At 43.0% G+C, this 24,742-nt stretch overlaps 1 protein-coding gene across 2 annotated transcripts in view; it reads left to right on the top strand.

Annotated features, from left to right (window-relative positions):
* Window positions 1-24,533, top strand: part of arhgap39 (Rho GTPase activating protein 39) — a 149,631-nt gene extending 125,098 nt beyond the window's left edge. For both annotated transcript variants that reach the window (XM_023997955.2, XM_023997956.2), the window contains 5 exons: window positions 3,313-3,386; window positions 6,562-6,761; window positions 6,989-7,080; window positions 19,039-19,208; window positions 21,254-24,533. In XM_023997955.2, coding sequence (XP_023853723.1) covers window positions 3,313-3,386; window positions 6,562-6,761; window positions 6,989-7,080; window positions 19,039-19,208; window positions 21,254-21,448 — 731 coding nt within the window. In that variant the 3' untranslated portion in view covers window positions 21,449-24,533. The remainder of the gene's footprint in view (window positions 1-3,312; window positions 3,387-6,561; window positions 6,762-6,988; window positions 7,081-19,038; window positions 19,209-21,253) is intronic.
* The last annotated feature ends 209 nt before the right edge of the window (window positions 24,534-24,742 follow it).

Consider the following 24,742-nt stretch of genomic DNA (forward strand, 5'->3'; position numbering starts at 1 on the left):
TTGGATCCTCCGCTCTACCCTCGCTCTGTGGCCCACGCCTTTCTCCCTCCCCAGGGCACCGGCCCATCCGCATCAGTGTTGGTTCTCCGCCTACATAACATAGCCAGGCAGACGCCGGCTGAGATGTGCGCGAGAGCAGCCCACGTGCCGTCGATCCCGCTGCGACACCAACCAGAACCATCCAGAACTCGCAACGACACACGTACAGCCACACAACCAACCTCGAGCATCCTCACTAACAACACACACCCCGACACATGGACCACAAACACTACCCCTACAAATACATCAAAACACGTAGATTAACATTGGTAACGACTACAAGGATTTGGTGTACTAGGACAAACAGACTCCCCTAACAAACACATGGTGCGAACTGCGACAACTACACAACACACAACACAGACACACACAACACAATAGGCCACAACTCATTACACCATTGTCACAATCAAGAAGGAAAGACATGAATCCATGCAAACAAAGGCACACTGACAAACTTAAAGCAGACTCATGTGTTAACAGTGTGTACATCATGCAAAGAACCAGCACAAATTCCAGTAAGAACAGACAGACAGGACAGCAGGACAGGACGTGGGAGGAGAGGGAGCCTGGAGACATTAAAAAAAAAAGAAAGGAGAAAAAAAGAGAATGCGGAATAGAGAAGGAATGGAGGTGAGGACTTTGAAAAGCTTTCCAGAGAGGGATTGAGAGGAGAGGGATGAAGGCAGAAGTCAATTGAAGGGCTTCAACGGAAGCCACAGGGAGGAGGAGAGAAAGGGGAAAAAGGTTGAGTAGAGAAAGAGAGAGTAATATCACAAATAGTTCAAGCTCTAACTTCTGTCATAGTGGGTGGAACTGCACAGTGAGGGAATTCAACTGTTGATCTATCGCTTGAGGCGAAAGGCATCCGAAAGCAACCAAATCGCTGGCCAGTCCAGCGCTCAGCCACACACTACATCCACACACGTCTGTACATTAATTAACAAACACAGAGCCTGGCATTGATAAGGGAGACAGATGAGAGACACCATTCTGTCACGTGATGTGGGGTGGACACACACACACACACACACACACACACACACACACACACACACACACACACACACACACACACACACAAGGCCCTGGCTACTCTTCCTGTGTCTGCAGCAGATTACGACTTCTGCTACCACCACCTCGTCCTTCCCATCTCCATCCTCTTCTCCTCTCTCTTCATCTCCATTGATGTCATCTCTTTAATCCTCCTCTTCCTCTCCGTCCTTCACCTTCAGGATCTAGCTCCGTATCTATCTAGCTTCTTAGGTCCTCAGCGTTTTGTGTGTCTATTTCATAGCTGTCGACCCCCTATCGCTCTGTCTGTCTGTCTGTCTGTGTTTATCTGTCTGTCTGTCTGTTTCTCTGTCCGTCTCTCTCTCTCTGTGTCTGTCTGTCTGTCTCTCTCTCTCTTTGTCTGTCTGTATCTCTCTCTTTGTCTGTATACCTACCTACCTACTCTGTCTGTCTGTCAATCTTTGTCTGTCTGTCTTTCTCTCTCTTTGTCTGTATACCTACCTACCTACCTACTCTGTCTGTGGTTGTCTGCACTCTGTCTTTTTCAATTTGCGGCATTTTTCCCCTACCACTGTGACAACTGTCTAACTCTATCTGGTGCGCGCATGTATGTGTGTGTGTGTGTGTGTGTCAGGTAACACACACACACATCACACATTTGTAACTGTGTATTTCCTCCACGTGTCCATGTGGTCTGCTGAACCATTTCTCTGTCTTACATCATTCTACTGTCTTTTGGGTGTCAGTCTACTCATTCATTCCCTGAGGGGAGAGTCCTGAGCATCAGTTCAGTCCTTTAGTGTAGGGTAACTCTGGTAACTACTAGGACTGTTACCTGAGTCAAATTGTGCTCTTATGTGCTTGTAGAATGTATGAACATGATGGTTGGACAGTGTGTCAATGTGGGCGTCACAGGGTCAGAAGAACAGTGTGTCAATGTGGGTGTCACATAGGGTCAGAAGGACAGTGTGTCAATGTGGGTGTCACAGGGTCAGAAGGACAGTGTGTCAATGTGGGCGTCACATAGGGTCAGAAGGACAGTGTGTCAATGTGGGTGTCACATAGGGTCAGAAGGACAGTGTGTCAATGTGGGCGTCACATAGGGTCAGAAGGACAGTGTGTCAATGTGCGTGTCACATAGGGTCAGAAGGACAGTGTGTCAACGTGGGTGTCACATAGGGTCAGAAGGACAGTGTGCTGGCTGGTTAGGCCTGAGGCTGTATGGTCGGTGTGTTTCCAGATTTAGACCACTGAGCTGTTACCCTCCAGTAATTAACTTGAGTGGCAGCAGAACTACCCTGTGTGGCACAGGGTAGTTCTGCTGCCACTCAAGTTAATTACTCACTTGTATACAGCCAGCCATATACAAGTGAGTGGATTTTGCTATTTCAGCCACACCCGTGGGCAAACAGGTGTATAAAATTGAGCACACATCTCCACAGACAAAGAATGGCCTTACTGTGCCTTACTGCTCAGTGACTTTCAATGTGGTCCCGTCATAGGATGTCACCTTCCAACAAGTCAGTTTGTCAAATGTCAGCCCTGCTAGAGCTGCCCCAGTCAACTGTAAGTGCTGTTCTTGTGAAGTGGAAATGTCTAGGCGTTGCAACACTCACTACCGAGTTCCAAACTGCCTCTGAAAGCAACAACAGCACAAGAATGGTTTGTCAGGAGGTTTCCATGTCGCAATGCCAAGCGTCCGCTCGAGGGGTGTAAAGCGCGCCGCCATTGGACTCTGGAGCAGTGGAATGAATCACGCTTCACCATCTGGCAGTCCGACGGACGAATCTGGGTTTGGCAATACATAGTGCCAACTGTAAAGTTTGGTGGAGGAGGAATAATGGTCTGGGGCTGATGGAACGTCGACTGCGAGCCAGGCCTAATCGCCCAACATCAGTTCCCGACCTCACTAATGCTCTTGTGGCTGAATGGAAGCAAGTCCCCGCAGCAATGTTCCAACATCTAGTGGAAAGCCTTCCCAGAAGAGTGGAGGCTCCTGTAGCAGCGAAGGTGGGACCAACTCCATATTAATGCCCATGATTTTGGAATGAGATGTTCGACGAGCAGGTGTCCACATACTTTTTGTCATGCAGTGTACATGCGTGTGTGTGTGTATTCTCTGTTCCCTCGCTATACCTGTGCTTTGAGTCCGCTAATCTTCGTTAATTTCAACTCATTACTGTATGATCTAACAACTAACTTGTGTGTGTGTGTGTGCGCGTGTGTTTGTGCGTTTGTGTGTGTGTTTTTCTCCAGGAGTGGCGATAAGCTGCTATGCCAAATACTGTTACCGTAAACTGCAGAAGGCAGCTCTGACCGGAGCTAAGAAGGTATAAGTGCTCTATTTCCTCTACTCTTCGTAAATTGCAACTCAGTGCTGTATGATCTAACAACTAACCTCTGTGTGAGTGTGAGTGTGAGTGTGAGCGCACTACAGCCTGACCCACAACCCACCATCCTTTACCATCCTTCATGAGAAGAAGAATTTCCTTCTTTCTAATTTCCTCTCCCGGTATGTCTGTCTGTCTGTCTGTCTGTTGTGTCTGTACCTGGCGGGACTCCGTCTGGGGGGGGCCAGTCTGCTTTTCTTCCTCCTCTTTTAGCTGTAGTGCGGGGTTAGTTAGCTAGTTGTAAGTTAGCTGAGCGCACGGAAATCGAGTGCAACGAGGTCTGTGCGCTAACCACTAACTATCCCCACGGCAACCACACACCACTTAATTAACACCCCTCCTCACGCCACACACACTCACTCACACACGCATACACAGAGAGAGGCACACTATACACACCCCCCTCCTCACATGGCATAGCCCACCGCCGTCTGATTAAGAATCCCATATCAGAATGCTCCCGAGGATGGGAATGGGTTGGGAATATGGGACACGATGCACTACACAAACGTGCAATGCTATGTCACCACTGACTTGTATTGCTTTAAGCTCCTGTTTACTAAGTAGGAAATCAATAAGTAGATGCTTGAGGGGATAAGCTGAACTCCGGATAGAATCATTATTTATCGCGCATCCACCTCGTTAGTTACCCTTTGTTTTGTTTCCCTTTGTGTGACAGAGGACTTCCTGTGTTTCCATTTCATTAGCCCCTCATTTGAATCATCGCCCTATGTGTGTGTGTGTGTGTGTGTGTGTGTGTGTGTGTGTGTGTGTGTGTGTGTGTGTGTGTGTGTGTGTGTGTGTGTGTGTGTGTGTGTGTGTTGAGTTTTTGTTTCAGGAAGCGGTGCACATAATGCAGTTTGTTATTAATGTAATGTCTGGAGCAGAATTCCTGCTGAGAACGCTAGAACAACACACACACACACACACACACACAAATAAACACATACACAGTCTCACTTTATCACCCCCCCCCCCTCCACACACACACACGCTCATATTGATTTCTTAACCAGTCCACCAATTAAAGGAGCCCTTCAGGCAAATGTATCTTCTGTGTGTTTTTAAACCAGATCACATGACTTCACAGTCTGCCTCTGTTCACCAGGCTCACAGACGGAGGGTTGCGTGCGTGTCTGTGTGTGTTTGGGTATATATGCGTGAGTGAGTGTGGATGTGCGCATGTGTGTTGGCATGTGTACGGAGAGTGATGGGGGGGGGTGGGGGGGGTCTGGGTGTCATGGAAACAGCCTCCAGGGGGACATTCCATTCCGTTGTTCATCTATCCTTCCCCTGACCTATAAAACAATATCTGACTGACTGTCTCACTAAACCGGTTCTAGTTGATACTAGCCCAGTTGGCTGTCTGTTTTAGACCAGTGCCAATCATTATAAGGCAAGTCCACTGGTTTAAATGATCTGTAATAGAACAGCCTCTCTCTACTGGTGTCCAGTGACGATCTCTTCTGTGACCTACTGACATCGGACGTTTTGAATGTTCTAGTTTTTGCCCCTAGTAACTCTCTCTATGTCCTAGTTCCTCCTCTCTCTGCCTATCTGTGTACCAAAGACTTCACCATGGGTGTGTAGTATCAGAGCCAGCAGCATTGCATCGAATGTTGCAGGAAAATAAATCAGAGTGTCTGTTATCCGTGTGTAAGTCAGACTACTAGCCAGCATCTAGCTCAGTTTTCCCGCATCTAGCTCAGTTTTCCCGCATGGAAAGAGAATCATGTAATCATGAGGTGTATTCATGTGAAATATTAGGAACATAGAAATAGAATGAATAGAGCTGACAAGATTCCCTATTCTATCTGAAAGACGATCATATAAGCTCAACACCAAATCCTCCTGAAGATTGTGACCATGGAGGAATAATTCTACTTCATGTCATGAAAGGGTGCTGTTCCCACTCCGGCCACAGGAGGGAGCCAGTGAGGCTGTCTCTCATCTGCTGTCTACAACTCTATCTGGAGAGGCAGAAACAGACAGAGGTCTGAACAGAAGGAAAGGATAGGCGAGGGAGAGACAGATGAAGAGAGAGAACAAGGGATAGAGGGATGAACAGAGCAAAGGAGCAGTGGAGAGGAATTGATTGGGAGGGAGAGGGAGGAAGACGAATAGACAGGGAATGAAAGAGGAGAGAGCGAGTGATGGATTGATAGTGGTGGGTAACGTAATTCATTGGTCGTGTGTGTGGTGTGTGTGTGTGTGTGTGTGTGTGTGTGTGTGTGTGTGTGTGTGTGTGTGTGTGTGTGTGTGTGTGTGTGTGTGTGTGTGTGTGTGTGTGTGTGTGTGTGTGTGTGTGTGTGTATGCTCCCATCTCCCATCACATGTGGTGATGCCAGTCTGTGCTAGCAGGCACTGGTGGTTGGCATTGTGTGTGTGAGGCGTGTAGAGTGTGCCAGCATCTCTGCAGGGTGGTAATAGAGACAGTTGTCACTTGGTGGACTCACACCCACATACACCCTGACCGCATCCCATAGCCTGAGGCCCAGTGTTTGACTGGTATTAAGCCCAGAGCAGAGCCTTTTCCAGGCGATTAATAGGACTGATTCTGCCCTAGCGCAAACCCAATGAACTGTTCTCTCTCTCCTTTCTCTCTCTCTCTCTCTCTCTCTCTCTCTCCTTCTCTCCTCCTCCTTTTCTCCCTGCCCACTCCTTTCATACTTATTTTCGGTCTCTCAATAATTAATCTAGATACATTTATGAAGGTCATACCAGTATTTTTCAGTAAATGCACGGTTGCTAAATATATAATGTGTTGCTTTGGCTACACCTCGAGAGCTGTAGAGTTGTGTTATGTTATCATGGAACTGCACATCCCCTCGTTGATTATCCCTCTACCACACGGTATGACACAATACAACTTGTTTTGTTGGAATGACGTATGCATTTTGTCATTTTCTAAATAGATGCGCATGTTGTGTGTTGTTTGTAGGGCTCACTTTATAAAGAGACTCGGGTCTCTATGTTGACTGCCCGTATAGATATAGTTACATAAACATGCGTGTCTGTGTGTATTGTAATCCATGGGTTGCAGAAGCACATAGTAGTTGTGTCTTATCTAACAACCAGTGCGTGTTTTCCTGTGTGTGTGTGTGTTGTTATCCAGGGGTTGCAGAAGCCGTGTCTGGAGGAGATCAAACACGCCAGGAACGCCATATTCAGCCCCTCCATGTTTGGCTCCTCCCTGGAGGATGTGATGTCACTGCAGAAGGAGCGTTACCCCGACAGCCAGCTGCCCTGGGTCCAGACACGCCTCTCAGAGGAGGTTCTGGGGCTCAACGGAGACCAGACAGAGGGCATCTTCAGGTCCGTACCTAACTCTCAGTCACTAGTACTAGGGAGGGAAAGAGGGAGGAGTTAGTTGTAGTAGACGCGCCTGTCAGTGAATGTCCTGGTAGTCATCAGAGACCAGACAGAGAGAGAGCGATAAATGGAAGAGATAAAGCGATTGGTAAGGATGGACATGCTGTGAGGAATGATTTTCATATGTGAGGAGGAGGAGTCTAATGTGTCTCTGACCCCTGACCTGACAGGGTTCCAGGTGACATAGATGAGGTCAACGCCCTCAAGCTGCAGGTGGACCAATGGAAGATCCCCACGGATCTGGAGGATCCTCACATCCCAGGTAACACACACACACCCTAGGTCCTGATCCATCCACCCACTGTATACACTCCCTCCTCCCTCTCTCCTACCCTCCACTAGCCCCAGGCCCTCTGCAGTGCTCTAATTCTCTGAGTATTAATAGCCCCAACACCAAAGCATGCTGGGAGCAATGTGCCTGCTGCAAAACTACAGTCATTTCAAAAAAGATTCCTTGTAGAAGGAAGAGAGTAGTCCTGTCTGTAGGTTGGAGAGAGCCAGTTCGTGCTTTACTAGGTCATTACTTATAACTCTATTACCAGCACAGAGACACTTGGATGAACCACACACACACACACACACACTCTTTCTCTTTCTCACACAAGAACACATACACAAACTCGCTCTCTCCAACAACAAACGTTCCCAGAACTTTAGAGAACGTTCCCGTAGCCCTTTACACTCATACCCGTAAACGGGTTGAAAAGGGCAGATTTGGGCACTAATAAGCACCTAAATTGGAACGTAGTGACTGTACAGTAACATGCTATACATGACATCAGAGCTCTGGCTCTGTGCTTCACAGCGCTGTATGGGTTTTGACTGACAGCCGTTCCAAACTTGAGCACCGCGCACGACAAGAAGTTGCCCCCATCCCTCCTTGTAATTGGGCAACTTTTGCAAATGTTTTGTTGTCTGATTGAGGGAAATGCTGTAAATTAAGATGACATCGATGTATTTTGAAAGATGAGACTAGGATTATAATAAATATCTCTTTGATGTCATACAAGCATGCCTAAATCCAAATGTGCACTTTACATATCATAAATTGCGATCTGTTTCTCTGAATTGCCTTGTGAAAGCCTAGCACTGTAAGATTGTATTTTATAACATGTTGGCAATGGAACAAGCTTTCAAATCGTGACCACCTGACCCAGATTGCGATTTATAATGGACCATTTTTGGATTGGGAAAAACACAAAAGTAATTGTGTGATGGCGGGGACGCAGGGTTGTGTCGAAACAACTACGAGTATGCTTGCCCTAGTTCCTCAACGGCTCAGCTAGGAGAGCTCCAAAAAGTACCTTACAGTTGAAGGCTCTTCTTTGAGTCATAAAAGTGCATTGAAATTGCTTAGGATGTTTGCACAATTTGGAGAGGTGTGTGGCCACTTGGAGACACCAGTTAGTCTTCTCCCTGAAACCCTTGTCATTTTTGTTGTCTTATGTTGCACCTACTCCACATTTTCCAGGAATATTCTTATCATGTTACTTAATGTATCCAGATTATTTTCAGTTTTACTTATCAACAAATGCGGCGAAAAATACAGTACATTTAAAATGCACATAACTCAACAGTGTAATGTTTGGATTCAGTCTTGTGTCAGGTGAACTGTTGTGTCTTCACCTTTGGTCTAATAATTGTGCCATTCTCTCCAAACTGCTCTCTTTCAATTACTACCATGGATATGCTTTGCATATTTCTTCTGTAGCAAACATTTCAACTTAGGCCAATTCCCACGAGAGTGTAAAGGGTTAAGAGTCTCATTAGATCAGTAACTAACGTTTTCATAGGAATGTTCCCATGATGCGCAAGTAGTGTTTCCAAGAGACTATTCACTTAATGTCAAATAGAAGTTACCCAGAACGTGGTTACCATGTTCTCAGATATTAATGTTATAGATACGTTTCGTGGGAACATCGCATGATCGTTCATGTGTGCAGTTTTCTGTGGGTTCGGAGAATATTCCATCAGTGTCCCACCAAACATACACAGAACATTGTTGCCATATTCTCAGAACATAAGAGATTAATGTTCTAAACACGTTTCATGGGAACGTTGCAAAAACATTGTGTCCAGTTTTCTGTCGGTTAGGAGAATATTCCGTCAACGTCCCACCCCAAAACATTTCTAGACACGTTTCAGAGGAACGTTTATGTGTAAAAAAAAAAAATAATAATAATTATGCATTACACATCACGTTGCCGAGACAATTAAGACCCTGATTGGTGAACCACTGATCCATTCATAGCTCTTTGTCTGTTGGCAAGGTTAGGGATGCTCACACACACAGTGCTTTAAGCATACAGTGTTTTCAGCTTACATATTTGACACACCTGATTATATTGTGCATGTTCATTTTTACAGTAAGTATTATTCAACATGTCTTCAATTGGGATTTGAACTCACAACCTCTTGGTTCACTGTACTCCAATCTTCCTGTCTGGTATCAGTTCATCTGATTATTCGCTCATCGTTGATTTGATTGTTTTCAGCTATTTGAGGGCTTCCTGTATAGTTGTCTAATGTTGGTGGGGCATATTAACCTGTTTTAATGATACTCCTGGATCACTATGATCAATAAAATGTTTTCTTGGGTGTAATTTTAAACAGAGCTGAGATTTACTTCGAAGTGCATTCACCTTATTGCTTATACCTATCTAGTTGTTTCAGATCTACACAAGTGCCAAGGGAAAAGGGGTTAGGGTTCCTTCTAGACAGGACCTAACTATACTGGCCCAATAAGCACACGCCCTGGAGATGTCCCTTATTGGTACGGTGGTTAGGGCGTTTGTCATTGGTGCAGGAGGCCGGGGTTTAGAGACCCACTGGGGGAGTGACCCTACTCTCACATTCTTATATGTTAATGCTCATTATTGCTGTTTTGAATCGCATTTATCAGATATTTTGATTGTTTATATGGACATTTCGTTAGAACAAATGTTTTTTAAATATCTTTGCTTATTACCATAATGTGTATAGATTTCTCCTCTTTCACGCATTTCTGGAACTTTGGCTACCAGCTTTGTGCCTTTGTGCATGACCTCCATATGCTTTTTCAGGTTTGATATGGTGTTTCTGGATGAGGAGATCAATGCTGCCTTTGCCGAGTTTGCATTTGACTAAAATGTTGTTCTCTTTCTCCTCGATTAACTCAAAATAATGTGAGCATTTCCCACAAGGAAAAGGTTAAGCGGGGTAACACAGCTGCTATCTTTTTTTGATTTTCAGCTTTACGAAACCCCCTTTTGGAAACGGGTTAGCCTACAGCTTGAATTCCGTTAGCGTGAGACAAGGCTTTAAAAATATACGCCTATATAACACGACAGTATAGATATACTTCTGAAAGTAATGTATGGTTTACTTGAAAAAGTAACTGTAATCATTACAATATTTGAAGACAGTAACTCGTTATATTACTCCGTTACTCATAAAAGTAATACAACTGTAAGTAATTTATTACCCCCAACATTGGTCCCAAGTTAGTCTGTTGCAATTTGTCTATTTTTCCACATTAAAACTTGGAGATGGAGCTCTGTGTTGTGTATTTTTCTGGTGTAACTGGCATCATCATCTGTTAAATGTTAGAAAGTACAGGCATGCTACTGTAAATATACACTTTTCTGATATTCTGAGAATGTGAAAACCATGTTCTAGGTGTGTTTCTATCAGAAGCAACACTACCACCTGGGCCACGTTTTCGGCAACAAATTAGGAACGTTACAGATAGAAATGCAATGACGAGAGCTGATGCTGTTCCTTATCAGAGAAACGTTTGTTCTACGTGATACATGTGGTGTGGGTTTCAAAAAGACCATAGAGTTCTCTTTGAGATGCTCAGCTATCTAGAATTCTACCGATTCCCATCTTTCAATGAGAAACTCATTTTAATTAGATCAGATAGGTCTGTTGTAACTGTTTCCAAATAGTGACGTTAACCTATATTGCTAAAAATGTGAAAGTAGGATGACTCCCCTAGCGGGTCTTGAACCCAAGCCATCAGTGACTAACACCCTATCCACTGTCCCAATAAGGGTTATCTAGGGCATGTGCTTATTGGGCCAGTATAGTTAGGTCCTGTCCGGAAGAAACTCTAACCCCTTCTCCCTGGGCACTTGTGTAGAGCAGAAACAATTTGATTGGTGTAAGGAATAGGGTGAATGCACTTTGAAATAAATCTCAGCTCTGTTAAAAGTACACTCAAGAAAATATTCAGGAGTATCATTAAAACAGGTTAATATGCCCTCACCAAAATTAGACAACTATACAGAAAGCCCTTCAATTGCTGAAATCAATGAGAGAATAGTCAGATGAACTGATAACTGACGCAGACATGGTGGTGTAGCAGTAAGATCTGAATACTATGAACCAAGAGGTTGTGAGTTCAAATCCTAGATGACGGCATGTTGAAAAAGAATTACTGTATAAATGAACATGCACAATGTAATCTTGTGTCAAATATGTAAGTTGAAAACACTATGTTAAAAGCACTGTGTGTGAGTATCCCTAAATCTTGCCAACAAGCAAGCACTGTGAATGGATCAGTGGTTGACCCATCCTCTGCTTGGAAACAGTAACATGACGTGATGTGTAATGAAACATATTTTTTGGGGGGAGAACGTTTCTTTGGCACCATCAGGCGATGCATCCTGACAATTGACACACTGTGATGTTCTTGCAACTTTCCCTTGAAACGTGTCTGGAACATTAACATTTTATATTTCTCGAACATGGAAACCATTTTCTGTGTATGTTTGATGTAACGTTGATAAAATATTATCTCAACCTTCAGAAAACTGAACACATGAATGTTCTTGCAACGTCCCATAAAATGCATCTAGAACATCAATGTTGTATATTCTGAGAACATTGTAACCACATTCTGGATAAGTTCCGCTGGAAATGTTCTACTAACTTTAACACCAAAACATGCAAAAAAGATTCTCTATTATACAGTGCGTCCTGAAAGTATTCAGACCCCTTAACTTTTTCCACATTTTGTTATGTTACAGCCTTATTCTAAAATTGATTAAATCGTTTTTTTTTACCCTGATCAATCAACACACAATACCCCATAATGACAAAGCAAAAACAGGTTTCTAGAAATTATAGCAAATTTATTGAAAAAGAAATACCTGAAATACCTTATTTACATACAGTTGAAGTCGGAAGTTTACATACACGTAGGTTGGAGTCATTAAAACTCATTTTTCAACCACTTCACAAATTTCTTGTCAACAAAGTATAGTTTTGGCAAGTCGGTTAGGACATCAACTTTGTGCATGACACAAGTAATTTTTCCAACAATTGTTTACAGACAGATTATTTCACTTCTAATTCACTGTATCACAATTCCAGTGGGTCAGAAGTTAACATACATTAAGTTGACTGTGCCTTTAAACAGCTTGGAAAATTCCAGAAAATTATGTCATGGCTTTAGAAGCTTCTGATAGGCTAATTGACATCATTTGAGTCAATTGGATCTGTACCTGTGGATGTATTTCAAGGCCTAGCTTCAAACTCAGTGCCTCTTTGCTTGACATCATGGGAAAATCAAAAGAAATCAGCCAAGACCTCAGGAAATAATTGTGGACCTCCACAAGTCTGGGTCATCCTTGGGAACAATTTCCAAATGCCTGAAGGTACCACATTCATCTGTACATACAAAAGTATGCAAGTATAAACACCATAGGACCACGCAGCCGTCATACCGCTCAGAAGGAAGATGCGTTCTGTCTCCTAGAGATTAACATACTTTGGTGCAAAAAGTGCAAAACAATCCCAGAACAACAGCAAAGGACCGTGTGAAGATGTTGGAGGAAACAGGTACAAAAGTATCTATATCCACAGTAAAACGAGTCCTATATCGACATAACCTGAAAGGCCGCTCAGCAAGGAAGAAGCCACTGCTCCAAAACCTCCATAAAAAAAGCCAGATTACAGTTCAGTTTACAACTGCACATGGGGACAAAGATCGTACTTTTTGGAGAAATGTCCTCTGGTCTGATGAAACAAAAATAGAACTGTTTGGCCATAATGACCATCGTTATGTTTGGAGGAAAAAGGGGGAGTCTTGCAAGCAGAAGAACACCATCCCAACCGTGAAGCACTGGGGTGGCAGCATCATGTTGTGGGGTTGCTTTGCTGCAGGAGGGCCTGGTGCACTTTACAAAATAGATGGCATCATGAGGGAGGAAAATTATGTGGATATATTGAAGCAACATCAAGACATCAGTCAGGAAGTTAAAGCTTGGTCGCAAATGGGTCTTCCAAATGTACAATGACCTCAAGCATACTTCCAAAGTTGTGGCAAAATGGCTTAAGGACAACAAAGTCAAAGTATTGGAGTGGCCATCATAAAGCCCTGACCTCAGTCCTATAGAACATTTTTGGGCAGAACTGAAAAAGTATGTGCGAGCGAGGAGGCCTACAAACCTGACTCAGTTACACCAGCTCTGTCAGGAGGAATGGGCCAAAATTCACCCAACTTATTGTGGGAAGCTTGTGGGAGGCTACCTGAAACATTTGACCCAAGTTAAACAATTTAAAGGCAATGCTACCAAACACTAATGGAGTGTATGTAAACTTCTGACCCAGTGGAATGTGATGAAAGAAATAAAAGCTGAAATAAATCACTCTCTACTATTATTCTGACATTTCGCATTCTTAAAATAAAGTGGTGATCCTAACTGACCTAAGACAGGGCATTTTTTACTAGGATTAAATGTCAGGAATTGTGAAAAACTGAGTTTAAATGTATTTGGCTAAGGTGTATGTAAACTTCTGACTTCAACTGTAAGTATTCAGACCCTTTGCTATGAGACCCGAAATTGAGCTCTTGTGCATCCTGTTTCCATTGATCATCCTTGAGATGTTTTTACAACTTGATTGGACTCCACCTGTGGTAAATTCAATTAATTGGACGTGATTTGGAAAGGCACACACCTGTCTATATAAGGTCCCATAGTTGACGGTGCATGCCAGAGCAAGAACCAAGCCATGAGGTCAATGGAATTGTCCGTGGAGCTTCAAGACAGGATTGTGTCGAGGCACAGATCTGGGGAAGGATACCAAAAAATGTCTGCAGCATTGATGGTCCCCAAGAGCACAGTGGCCTCCATCATTCTTGAATGGAAAAAGTTTGGAACCACCAAGACTCTTCCTAGAGCTGACGACCCAGCAATTGGGGCGAGAAGGACCTTGGTCAGAGAGGTGACCAATAACCCGATGGTCACTCTGACAAAGCTCCAGAGTTCCTCTGTGGAGATGGGAGAACCTTCTAGAAGGACAAGTATCTCTGCAGCACTTCACCAATCAGGCCTTTATGGTAGAGTGGCCAGATGGAAGCCACTCCTCAGTAAAGGGCACATGACAGTAGGGCTGGGTGATATGGCCAAAATAACATATCATGGTATTTTTCACATTTTTGGCGGTATGATGGTATTTGACGGTATTTTATGTTTTTGATTAATAAAAGTTCTACATTTGCTTTATGAGTAGTGTGTGACCCTAGGGTGGCAACATATATTCTAAATAATTTCAATGGGTCTTTCTCCATTCGGATTGTTTTATACTCTTCAATTCAACTTCAACCTAAAATAACTTCCTGCATTTCCATCAATTTCTGCATTTCCTGCACTCATTTGAGATCATTTCCACACTGATCTCATTTCTACACGATATGGGAAAAAATACTGGGCCTTATTTTTAACCAAATGTTGCGATTCAGATCTAAACACTTGGGTGAACTCATGGAAATTAGAATGTTTATTATAATTCTATAGTTAGAATATAAATTATAGTGGGCACTTTGATTACAGTGTTGTTTGACATGACGACGAATGAAAATGCAATGAACGAGTTATTGTGACAGGGTAGGAACCAAAGTGATGTTCAGTGTTTCCTAGGGGACCCTATAATCTTTCGCTACATTAAATCTTTATTCATATAGCCAACATATTCATGCTTCGCCTATTCCTCTTTGATTTAGAAAATAATGTTGCACAAACAACATGCTGATTTAAGTCTCCACCAGTACTGGTATCAGGACGTATTAGCGAGCTACGTTTGCCCTGACTCAGTACTTTTATAAGCTAGTTTACGAGGCAGCTAACTAGCGTTTAGCATTAGTGGCTAACACGATTTAACTTAACTTGCTAAGAAAATACAAACTAGCTGTTTGCAGATGTAAGAAACACAAACTAATATTATAATTATAGAACGCTTGTGGATTTATATTACGATCAAAGTGGAAGCAACATTGTTGAATGTGCTACATTGACCATGCAGACTGAACAAAAGTGTCTCGTGGACAAGCAACAACAAATGCGCTACTTGAGTGACGGGGTGGTACTAGGTCTGTGTGGAAAGCGGCATGGAGAGAGAGAGAGCGGAGAGGGATGACTCAAGTAGCGGAGTAAACTATACTATAAAAATGGACGTTACACACAGCGTATCACATACCGTTAAGTAAAAACCCAAACGGTCCATGCATAAATACTGGTATGTAGTAAAATACGGTATACCGCCCAGCCCTACATGACAGCCCGCTTGTTGTTTGCCAAAAGGCACCTAAAGACTCTCAGACCATGAGAAACATGATTCTCTGGTTTGATGAAATCAAGATTGAAGTCTTTGGCCTGAATGCCAAGCGTCATGTCTGGAGGAAACCTGGTACCATCCCTACAGTGAAGCATGGTGGTGGCAGCATCATGCTGTGGGGATGTTTTTCAGCGGCAGGGACTGGTAGACTAGTCAGTATTGAGGTAAAGATGAACGGAGCAATGTACAGAGAGATCCTTGATGAAAACCTGCTCCAGAGCGCTCAGGACCTCAGACTGGGGCGAAGGTTCCCCTTCCAACAGGACAACTACCCTAAGCACACAGCCAAGACAACACAGGAGTGGCTTCGGGACAAGTCTCTGAATGCCCTTGAGTGTCCCAACCAGAGCCCAGACTTGAACCTGAACGAACATCTCTGGAGAGACTTTAAAATAGCTGTGCAGCGACGCTCCCCATCCAACCTGACAAAGCTTGAGAGGATCTGCAGAGAAGAATGGGAGAAACTCCCCAAATACATGTATGCCAAGCTGACCACTGTGACTGACCCGTCATACCCAAGAAGACTCAGGGCTGTAATCGCTGCCAAATGTGCTTCAACAAAGTACTGAGTAAAGGGTCTGAATACTTATGTAAATGTTATATTTCAGTTTTTATTTTTTGCAAATAATTCCAGCGTGGGAATGAAAGGATTGTAGACACACGATTCCTTGGAGAGAATAACCGGATGGTCCTGCTTGAATTGACCTTCTTAGATACAGCTACTCAACCGTTGCATTGATTGTTAAGAGGTTCCTTTGTCTTCTTCAACCTCGTGTTGCGTTTTGGGGTCACGAATAGTCGTGGACCTCGGCTGCAGCGCGCGGTCAACTTAGTCTAATATGTAAATTCTTAACTCACATGTTTAATACCCCCGGGTCACAAAGGGGCGTTTCCAATCTTTATAGCAAGTTCTCTGGGGGGTATCTAGTTACAAGGCAAGGTATGGATTTTACTCTGATCTAGTTTAGACAACTAAATTCACAGTTCATCTTTACAAAAACATTATCTTTGATTGGGATATTTTCTACACAATGCACAGTATGTAAAAGTCATGTACATATTATGAAAACTCTTCAAGTTACAATGTTTTCGTTATAACGTCATAATTTAACTTTTAATAACAACAAAAACAACATTCATTTTCATATTCCCCCTATCGTTGTTACCACCATTTTGGCTGATGAAATAGATTGTCCCGAAGTCCATTTATTGCATGTTGCCGTTCTGAGGTAGATTCTCCATAGACCCACCATACATTCCAAACCTCCACACTGAGAGGACAAAGGATCCATCTGCTGCCTTAAGATTTACAATGGGTGTGAGGTATCATAAACCCCCCCCCCCCCCCCMTCTATCCTTCYCCCCTCTGTGGGAGTGAGAGATGTCTCTGTAGGACTGTGATCCACAGTAACCTGACCCGAACTGGCCAGTCATGACACACTGTACGGGTAACATTCCAAAAAATGTCAATTGTCAATTCAAGGGGCTTTATTGGCATGGGAAACAACACATGTTAACATTGCCAAAGCAAGTGAAGTAGATAATATACAAAAGTGAAATAAACAATAAAAATGAACAGTAAACATTACACTCACAGAGGTTTCAAAAGAATAAAGACATTACAAATGTCATATTATGTATATATACAGTGTTGTAACGATATACAAATGGTTAAAGTACAAAAGGGAAAATAAATAAGCATAAATATGGGTTGTATTTTACAATGGTGTTTGTTCTTCACTGGTTGACCTTTTCTTGTGGCAACAGGTCACAAATCTTGCTGCAGTGATGGCACTCTGTGGTATTTCACCCAGTAGAAATGGGAGTTTATCAAAATCGGGTTTGTTTTCGAATTCTTTATGGATCTGTGTAATCTGAGGGAAATATGTGTCTCTAATATGGTCATACATTGGGCAGGAGGTTAGAAAGTGCAGCTCAGTTTCCACCTCATTTTGTGGGCAGTGTGCACATAGCCTGTCTTCTCCTGAGAGCCAGGTCTGACAACGGCGGCCTTTCTCAATAGCAAAGCTATGCTCACTGAGTCTGTACATAGTCAAAGCTTTCCTTAAATTTGGGTCAGTCACAGTGGTCAGGTATTCTGCCACTGTGTTCTCTGTTTAGGGCCAAATAGCATTCTAGTTTGCTCTAGTTTGAATTCTTTCCAATGTGTCAAGTAATTATCTTTTTGTTTTCTCATGATTTAGTTGGGTCTAATTGTGTTGCTGTCCTGGGGCTCTGTGAGGTGTGTTTGTGTTTGTGAACAGAGCCCCAGGACCAGCTTGCTTAGGGGGCTCTTCTCCAGGTTCATCTCTCTAGGTGATGGCTTTGTTATGGAAGGTTTGGGAATCGCTTCCTTTTAGGTGGTTGTAGAATTGAACGTCTCTTTTCTGGATTTTGATAATTAGGGGGTATCGGCCTAATTCTGCTCTGCATGCATTATTTGGTGTTCTACGTTGTACACGGAGGATATTTTTTCAGAATTCTGCATGCAGTCTCAATTTGGTGTTTGTCCCATTGCGAATTCTTGGTTGGTGAGCGGACCCCAGACCTCACAACCATAAAGGGCAATGGGTTCTTTAACTGATTCAAGTGTTTTTAGCCAGATCCTAATTGGTATGTTGAATTTATGTTCCTTTTGATGGCATAGAATGCCCTTCTTGCCTTGTCTCTCAGATCGTTCACAGCTTTGTGGAAGTTACCTGTTGCGCTGATGTTTAGGCCAAGGTGTGTATAGTTTTGTGTGTGCTCTAGGGCAACGGTGTCTAGATGGAATTTGTATTTGTGGTCCTGGCCTTTTTTGGAACACCATTATTTTGGTCTTACTGAGATTTATTGTCAGGGCCCAGGTCTAGCAGAATCTGTGCAGAATATCTAGGTGCTGCTGTAGAACCTCCTTGGTTGGTGACAGAAGCACCAGATCATCAGCAAACAGTAGATATTTGACTTCAGATTCTAGTAGGGTGAGGCCGGGTGCTGCAGTCTTTTCTAGTGCCAATTCGTTGATATATATGTTGAAGAGGTTGGGGCTTAAGCTGCATCCCTGTCTCACCCCACGGCCCTGTGGGAAGAAATGTGTGTGTTTTTTGCCTATTTTATCTGCACACTTGTTGTTTGTGTACATGGATTTTATAATGTCATACGTTTTCCCCCCAAAAAAATTCTCTCCCTAGAATTTTTAGCTGGGTCTCTCTTTCTCACACACACACACACACACACACACACACACACACACACACACACACACACCTGTCTCTTATACACATCTAGATGTGTATAAGAGACAGCACACACACACACACACACACACACACACACACACACACACACACACACACACATAGATAACTATAATGGTGTTCCTTTGTTCTGGTCTGTACTCTGGGTGATTGAGGCATTAGTGTCAGTGTGTGCTGGCCAGGGAGAGGGGTTTGTGTGTCTGACCAGTCAACTGTTTCAGTCTCTTGATTGGACTGTCATTGATTTTTTTTTTATTGACTTACACTGTAGATAGCTAGAGCGAACAAATTACTCTTATTTTTCAGTCTCTCTCTCGTTCCAATTTCCCTGTCTCTCTCTTTCCAAGTCTACCCCCTCTCTCTTCCTCTCTCTCTCCCCCCAGCATCTCTGTTGAAGTTTTGGTACAGAGAGTTGGAGGAGCCGTTGATTCCGCATGAGTTCTATGAGGAGTGTATCACTCACTATGATGACCCTGAGGCTGCAGTCAACGTTGTCATGGGCCTGCCTCACATCAACAGACTGGTGCTCTGCTACCTCATACGCTTTCTACAGGTAACACACACACACACACACTATACTGTACATACAAAAGTCCAGTGTAAAAAGAAGCTCTCATCAATCCACTCCCTGAGCTTATTTATTTTAGGGACAATGATTTACAAAAGTAAACCTTCAATAGTGAACATAGTAGCAATAGGATGGCCAGAGGCTACTGTTGATTGTCTGCAAAAAGAAAGCTACAAAACGACACCTAGCATTCATCTTGGCTAGCCTACTGTAGCTGTACAGAAAGTATTCAGACCCCTTGACTTTTTCCACATTTTGTTACGTTACAGCCTTATTCTAAAATGGATTAAATACAACAAAAAAATCTACACACAATACCCATAATGACAAAGCGAAAACAGGTTATTTGAATTTTTAGCAAGTTTATTCAAAATAAAAAAACAGAAATACCTTATATACATAAGTATTCAGCCCCTTTGCTATGAGACTCGAAATTGAGCTCAGGCGCATCCTATTTCCATTGATCATACTTGAGATGATTCTACAACTTGATTGGAGTCCACCTGTGGTAAATTCAATTGATTGGACATGATTTGGAAAGGCACAGACCTGTCTATATAAGGTCCCACAGTTGACAGTGCATGTCATAGCAAAAAGCAAGCCATGAGGTCGAAGAAATTGTTCGTAGAGCTCTGAGACAGGATTGTGTCGAGGCACAGATCTGGGGAAGGGTACCAAAAAATGTCTGCAGCATTGAAGGTCCCCAAGAACACAGTGGCCTCCATCATTCTTAAATGGAAGATGTTTGGAACCACCAAGACTCTTCCTAGAGCTGGCCACCCGGCCAAACTGAGCAATCGGAGGAGAAGAGCTTTGGTCAGAGAGGTGACCAAGAACCTGATGGTCACTCTGACAGAGCTCTAGACTTCCTCGGTGGAGATGGAAGAAACTCCCAGAAGGCCAACCATCGCTGCACCACTCCACCAATCAGGCCTTTATGGTAGTGGCCTGATGGAAGCCACTCCTCAGTAAAAGGCACATGACAGCCCGGTTGGAGTTTACCAAAAAGCACCCAAATACTCTCAGACCATGAGAAACAAGATTCTCTGGTCTGTTGAAACCAAGATTGAACTCTTTGGCCTGAATGCCAATCGTCACGTCTGGAGGAAACCTGGCACCATCTCTACAGTGAAGCATGGTGGTGGCAGCATCTTCAGCAGTCCCTGCCGCATTTTCAACGGCAGGGACTGGGAGACTAGTCAGGATCGAGGGAAAGATGAACGGAGAAAAGTACAGAGAGATCCTTGATGAAAACCTGCTCCAGAGCGCTCAGGACCTCAGACTGGGGCGAAGGTTCACCTTCCAACAGGACAACTACCCTAAGCACACAGCCAAGACAACGCAGGAGTGGCTTCGGGACAAGACTCTGAATGTTCTTGAGTGGCCCAGTCAGAGCCCAGACTTTAACGCGAACAAACATCTTTGGAAAGACCTGAAAAAAGCTGTGCAGCAACTCTCCCCATTCAACCTGTCAGAGCTTGAGAGAATCTGCAGAGAAGAATGGGAGAAACTCCCCAAATACTCATACCCAAGAAGACTCAATGCTTTAATCGCTGCCAAAGGTGCTTCAATAAAGTACTGAGTAAAGGGTCTGAATACTTATGTAAATGTGATTTTTATTAAAATTTGTATTATTAACAACAACAAAAATCTACAAACCTATTTTGCTTTGTCATTATGGGGAATGGTGTGTAAATTGATGAGGGAACAAAAACAATTCAATCAATTTTAGAATAAGGCTGTAACAAAATGTGGAAAAGTCAAGGGGTCTGAATACTTTCCAAAGGCAGTGTAGATATCTTTGGAAAAGCAGTTATCTTAACGGGGTAATGTCCTATTTTGAATATCTTACAGTGATATATAGTACATCATCCTCTCTACACACTCATGCTCACACACTCATCCACATTCATACACACTTTTTAACTTCACACAGCACCCTCTTCCTACAGGTAACGCACACACACACCTGCTCAAACACACCCATCATCATCAGCTCTCTCTTTCTCTCTGTCTCTCTAACCCTCCAGGTGTTTGGCCAGCCTACCAACGTGGTGATAACTAAGATGGATGTGAACAACCTGGCCATGGTGATGGCTCCCAACTGCCTGCGCTGCCAGTCAGACGACCCACGCATCATCTTTGAGAACACGCGTAAAGAGATGTCCTTCATCCGCGTGCTCATCCAGCACCTCGACACCAGCTTTATGGATGGCCTGCTATAGCCCCCCAACTTCAACTGTACCCCGAAACTACCATACGACATACGGCGCCTCCCCCCCTGCTATAGCCCCCCACTTTTCAAATATTCTACCCTGAAAAAAACCACACGGGTTGCCCCCCAATTTCAAATGTGCCCATAAATCCACCAAGGCTCCACCTGCCCCACAGACCCTGTTCTAACCCCCCAACATCAATTGGGATGACCAGGATACCTCCCAACTCCAACTGCCCTCCATATACCCTGCTATAGCCCCCAAACTACAACTACTGACCCCAAAACCATCCACACAGGACAGGATGACCCCCTACCTCCCCGACAGAGCCCCAACCCGGACCCCTGACCTCTAACCTCTACTCCCACCCTACACACAGGGACTTGCGTCTCACACACACTGATGTACAGGGTTACACACACTCACATAGACATACTCTCACATGTACATTTACTGACGCGTACACACACACACTCACTTGTATAGTACACATCCATACACACAATTTCTGAAATCAGGGTGTCGGACCACAAATCAGCTCCGGACCCAGAGCTACAGTCAAACTGCCATCAAAGAAGGTGGATAAATGAAGATGTCCCACTCAGGCTGTTTACCATTGATAAAAATGGTCACAGTTCCGGTCTGCTTAAGGGATGACATAGGTACCAATGTATTAGCAGCTGAGTCTGGTCTCTTTAGTTCATTGACTGTATACGAACCAGAAAAAAGGAGGGCGTGAGATGTCTCGCTTCCTCTCCTGTCTCTGCTGCCATGAAGCCTGTCAGTCCATCTGCACTGTTGTCACCAACCAACTGATGTCAATAAAGTTTTTTATTTAGATTTTTTTGGACGGTGGGGGCGAATCCAGGTCAGGTACTAGAGGGGATCATCGCAGCACTGCCAATCAACCGTGACTGTTGCAACCAGAAGTGATAGACACCCCTACAGCCCTTACCACCCATCCGCCTAGTACATAGGCCCTTCTGCCCCACTCACCCCTCTGACCACCCAGACAACCACACAACCTCTACCCCTAGAGCCCCTCACTATCTACCCCCAACACATCCTCAAGATGGCGCACACCACTATACTCTCATACTGATATGATTTCTGAATGTCTAAATTAAGATCTGTCCACCTCTGTCTGTCTGTCTGTCTGTCTGTCTGTCTGTCTGTCAGAAAAACTGTACCTGTCTTTTGGACCTGTAAAAAAGTATTTTCTTTAATAGCTGATTTGACTGGGTATGGATTAAAAAAATATATATTATTATTTTATTAATTGATTTGTTGTATTTAACAGAGTTATGTTTTTTGCCCACTATTTTATATAATTTAATTTATTTGTATTTATTTCAGCAATATTTCCTTAATGCCTTCTTCTTAGACAATATACTTTAGGATTCACGTTGTCTGTAAATGTGTCCCAAATTGCACCCTATTCCCCTTATAGTGCACTAGTTTTTGTCAAAAGTAGTGCACTATATAGAGAATAGGGTGCCCTTTGGGATGCACATCATCTTTATGTTTGAGAGAATGAGTGTGGACATGTAGGCATGTATGTGCTTGTGTGTGTTTTCAATACAATAGGACATATACATCACATGTTCATATGCACATACATGTTAATACGTGCTCTCTGAAGGGTACATTTGGTGTGTCTCTCTGTGTGTCTGAGAGTTAAGTCCTGCTGTTTGTTTTTGTTCTGTTCAATCTGTATTTACACACATCAGAGAGCTCATTGAACAAGAGAGACTGACAGAGCAAGAACCTACACCCTCTGGATCTGTAACCAGGTTTCTATCCCAAAAAAAGTATATGTCAGATAAAACATTTCACGACAGTCCTGATGGAAATTGGAAACCGCAAATAACCATCATATCGAAGTAAACGTCGAGTCACGTGATGATATGTTGTGTCGTCTTCCCACTATAATAATGCAGTGATTGATGCTCCTTTCCAATAAATATTGAGGGTCTTAATCCAGAGAAATGATGATCGATACTTGGCTGCCTTTTGACATATTAAAATAATCTTGCTCTTTTGTCCATAATAATCTCATCATATAGGCTATCCTACGCGCACTGTATCTGCAAGCTGTTGGCTAGAGAGCACGTGCCAAGACCAGAGTGGGCACAGTCGCAATATAATGCAGTTTTTTTTTTTTTTTTTTTTTACATAACCCCAATTAACTTGTATTATTTATTCGGTACATGGTAATTTAACCGCAAAAGTTATTTTTATGTGCACTACATCTTAAGGCACAGACTTTTTTCCGCAACAGGTCAGTTTGATGGAAACATCTCGGGTAGGAAAATGCATATTTTTGAATATTCACATGAAAATCTGTCTCCAATTGGAAGTGCTCTTCATTTACCTCTCAACAATGGCTGAATTACAATCTGTAAGTAGTAGAACTGTTCACTCAGTACTTTGGCCAATACTACATTTTTTACTGACATGTTTAAAACTATTTTCTACAATGGAAAGGAGGGCATACATGTTAACAACATAGACTACCAAGGGGCACTGCAAAAATACTACTCTCAGAGACAGAAAGAAGGAACAAAAATGTGTGTGTGTGTATGTGTTTGTGTAAGGGATGGCAGTAGAAAATCTACCAATCAGCATGCAGAACTTCGGGTCACCACTTTTAAAAACAAAGTAAATAAAAGAAAAATATATGAAAAAATAAACATGAAATACTTACAGAAAGGATTTACAAACATGAAGTGTTAAAAATAAATGTTTCCACTTTAAGAGATGATTTTCAATCTCTTTTTAATCTTTGTTTTCAATGATTACTGGTTGGTTCTCATTTTTGATTTGTTGCTACATATGTTCTTCTTACAGTTAGTGTCCATACTGTTATTATCATTATTAATGTAATTAAAATGACTGATATTGATCACAAGTAAGGTGGGAATCAGCTGCTATGTACTCTCTGCTATGTACGCTCCTCACCTCCTCCTTTTCTTCCTCTAACTTCTCCTACTCCCTGCTCCTCAACATTTTCTTTTCTCTTTTAATGTCCACTGTCTGTCACTCAAACAAAAATCGACATTGTTTAATAAACAATTAAAATGTGAAATATTCATGGTTTGTGTGAGACTTTTTATTGACTAACACAGTGACAATCCATCATAGTTGACTCCCATGTCAATGTAACAATGCAGCATGTACAGTTGAAGTCGCAAGTTTACATACACTTAGGTTGGAGTCATTAAAACTCATTTTTCAACCACTCTTGTTTACAAGCTATAGTTTTGGCAAGTCGGTTAGGACATCTACTTTGTGCATACACAA

This window comes from Salvelinus sp. IW2-2015, linkage group LG13 (genome assembly GCF_002910315.2).
Source record: "Salvelinus sp. IW2-2015 linkage group LG13, ASM291031v2, whole genome shotgun sequence".
Lineage (NCBI taxonomy): Eukaryota > Metazoa > Chordata > Actinopteri > Salmoniformes > Salmonidae > Salvelinus > Salvelinus sp. IW2-2015.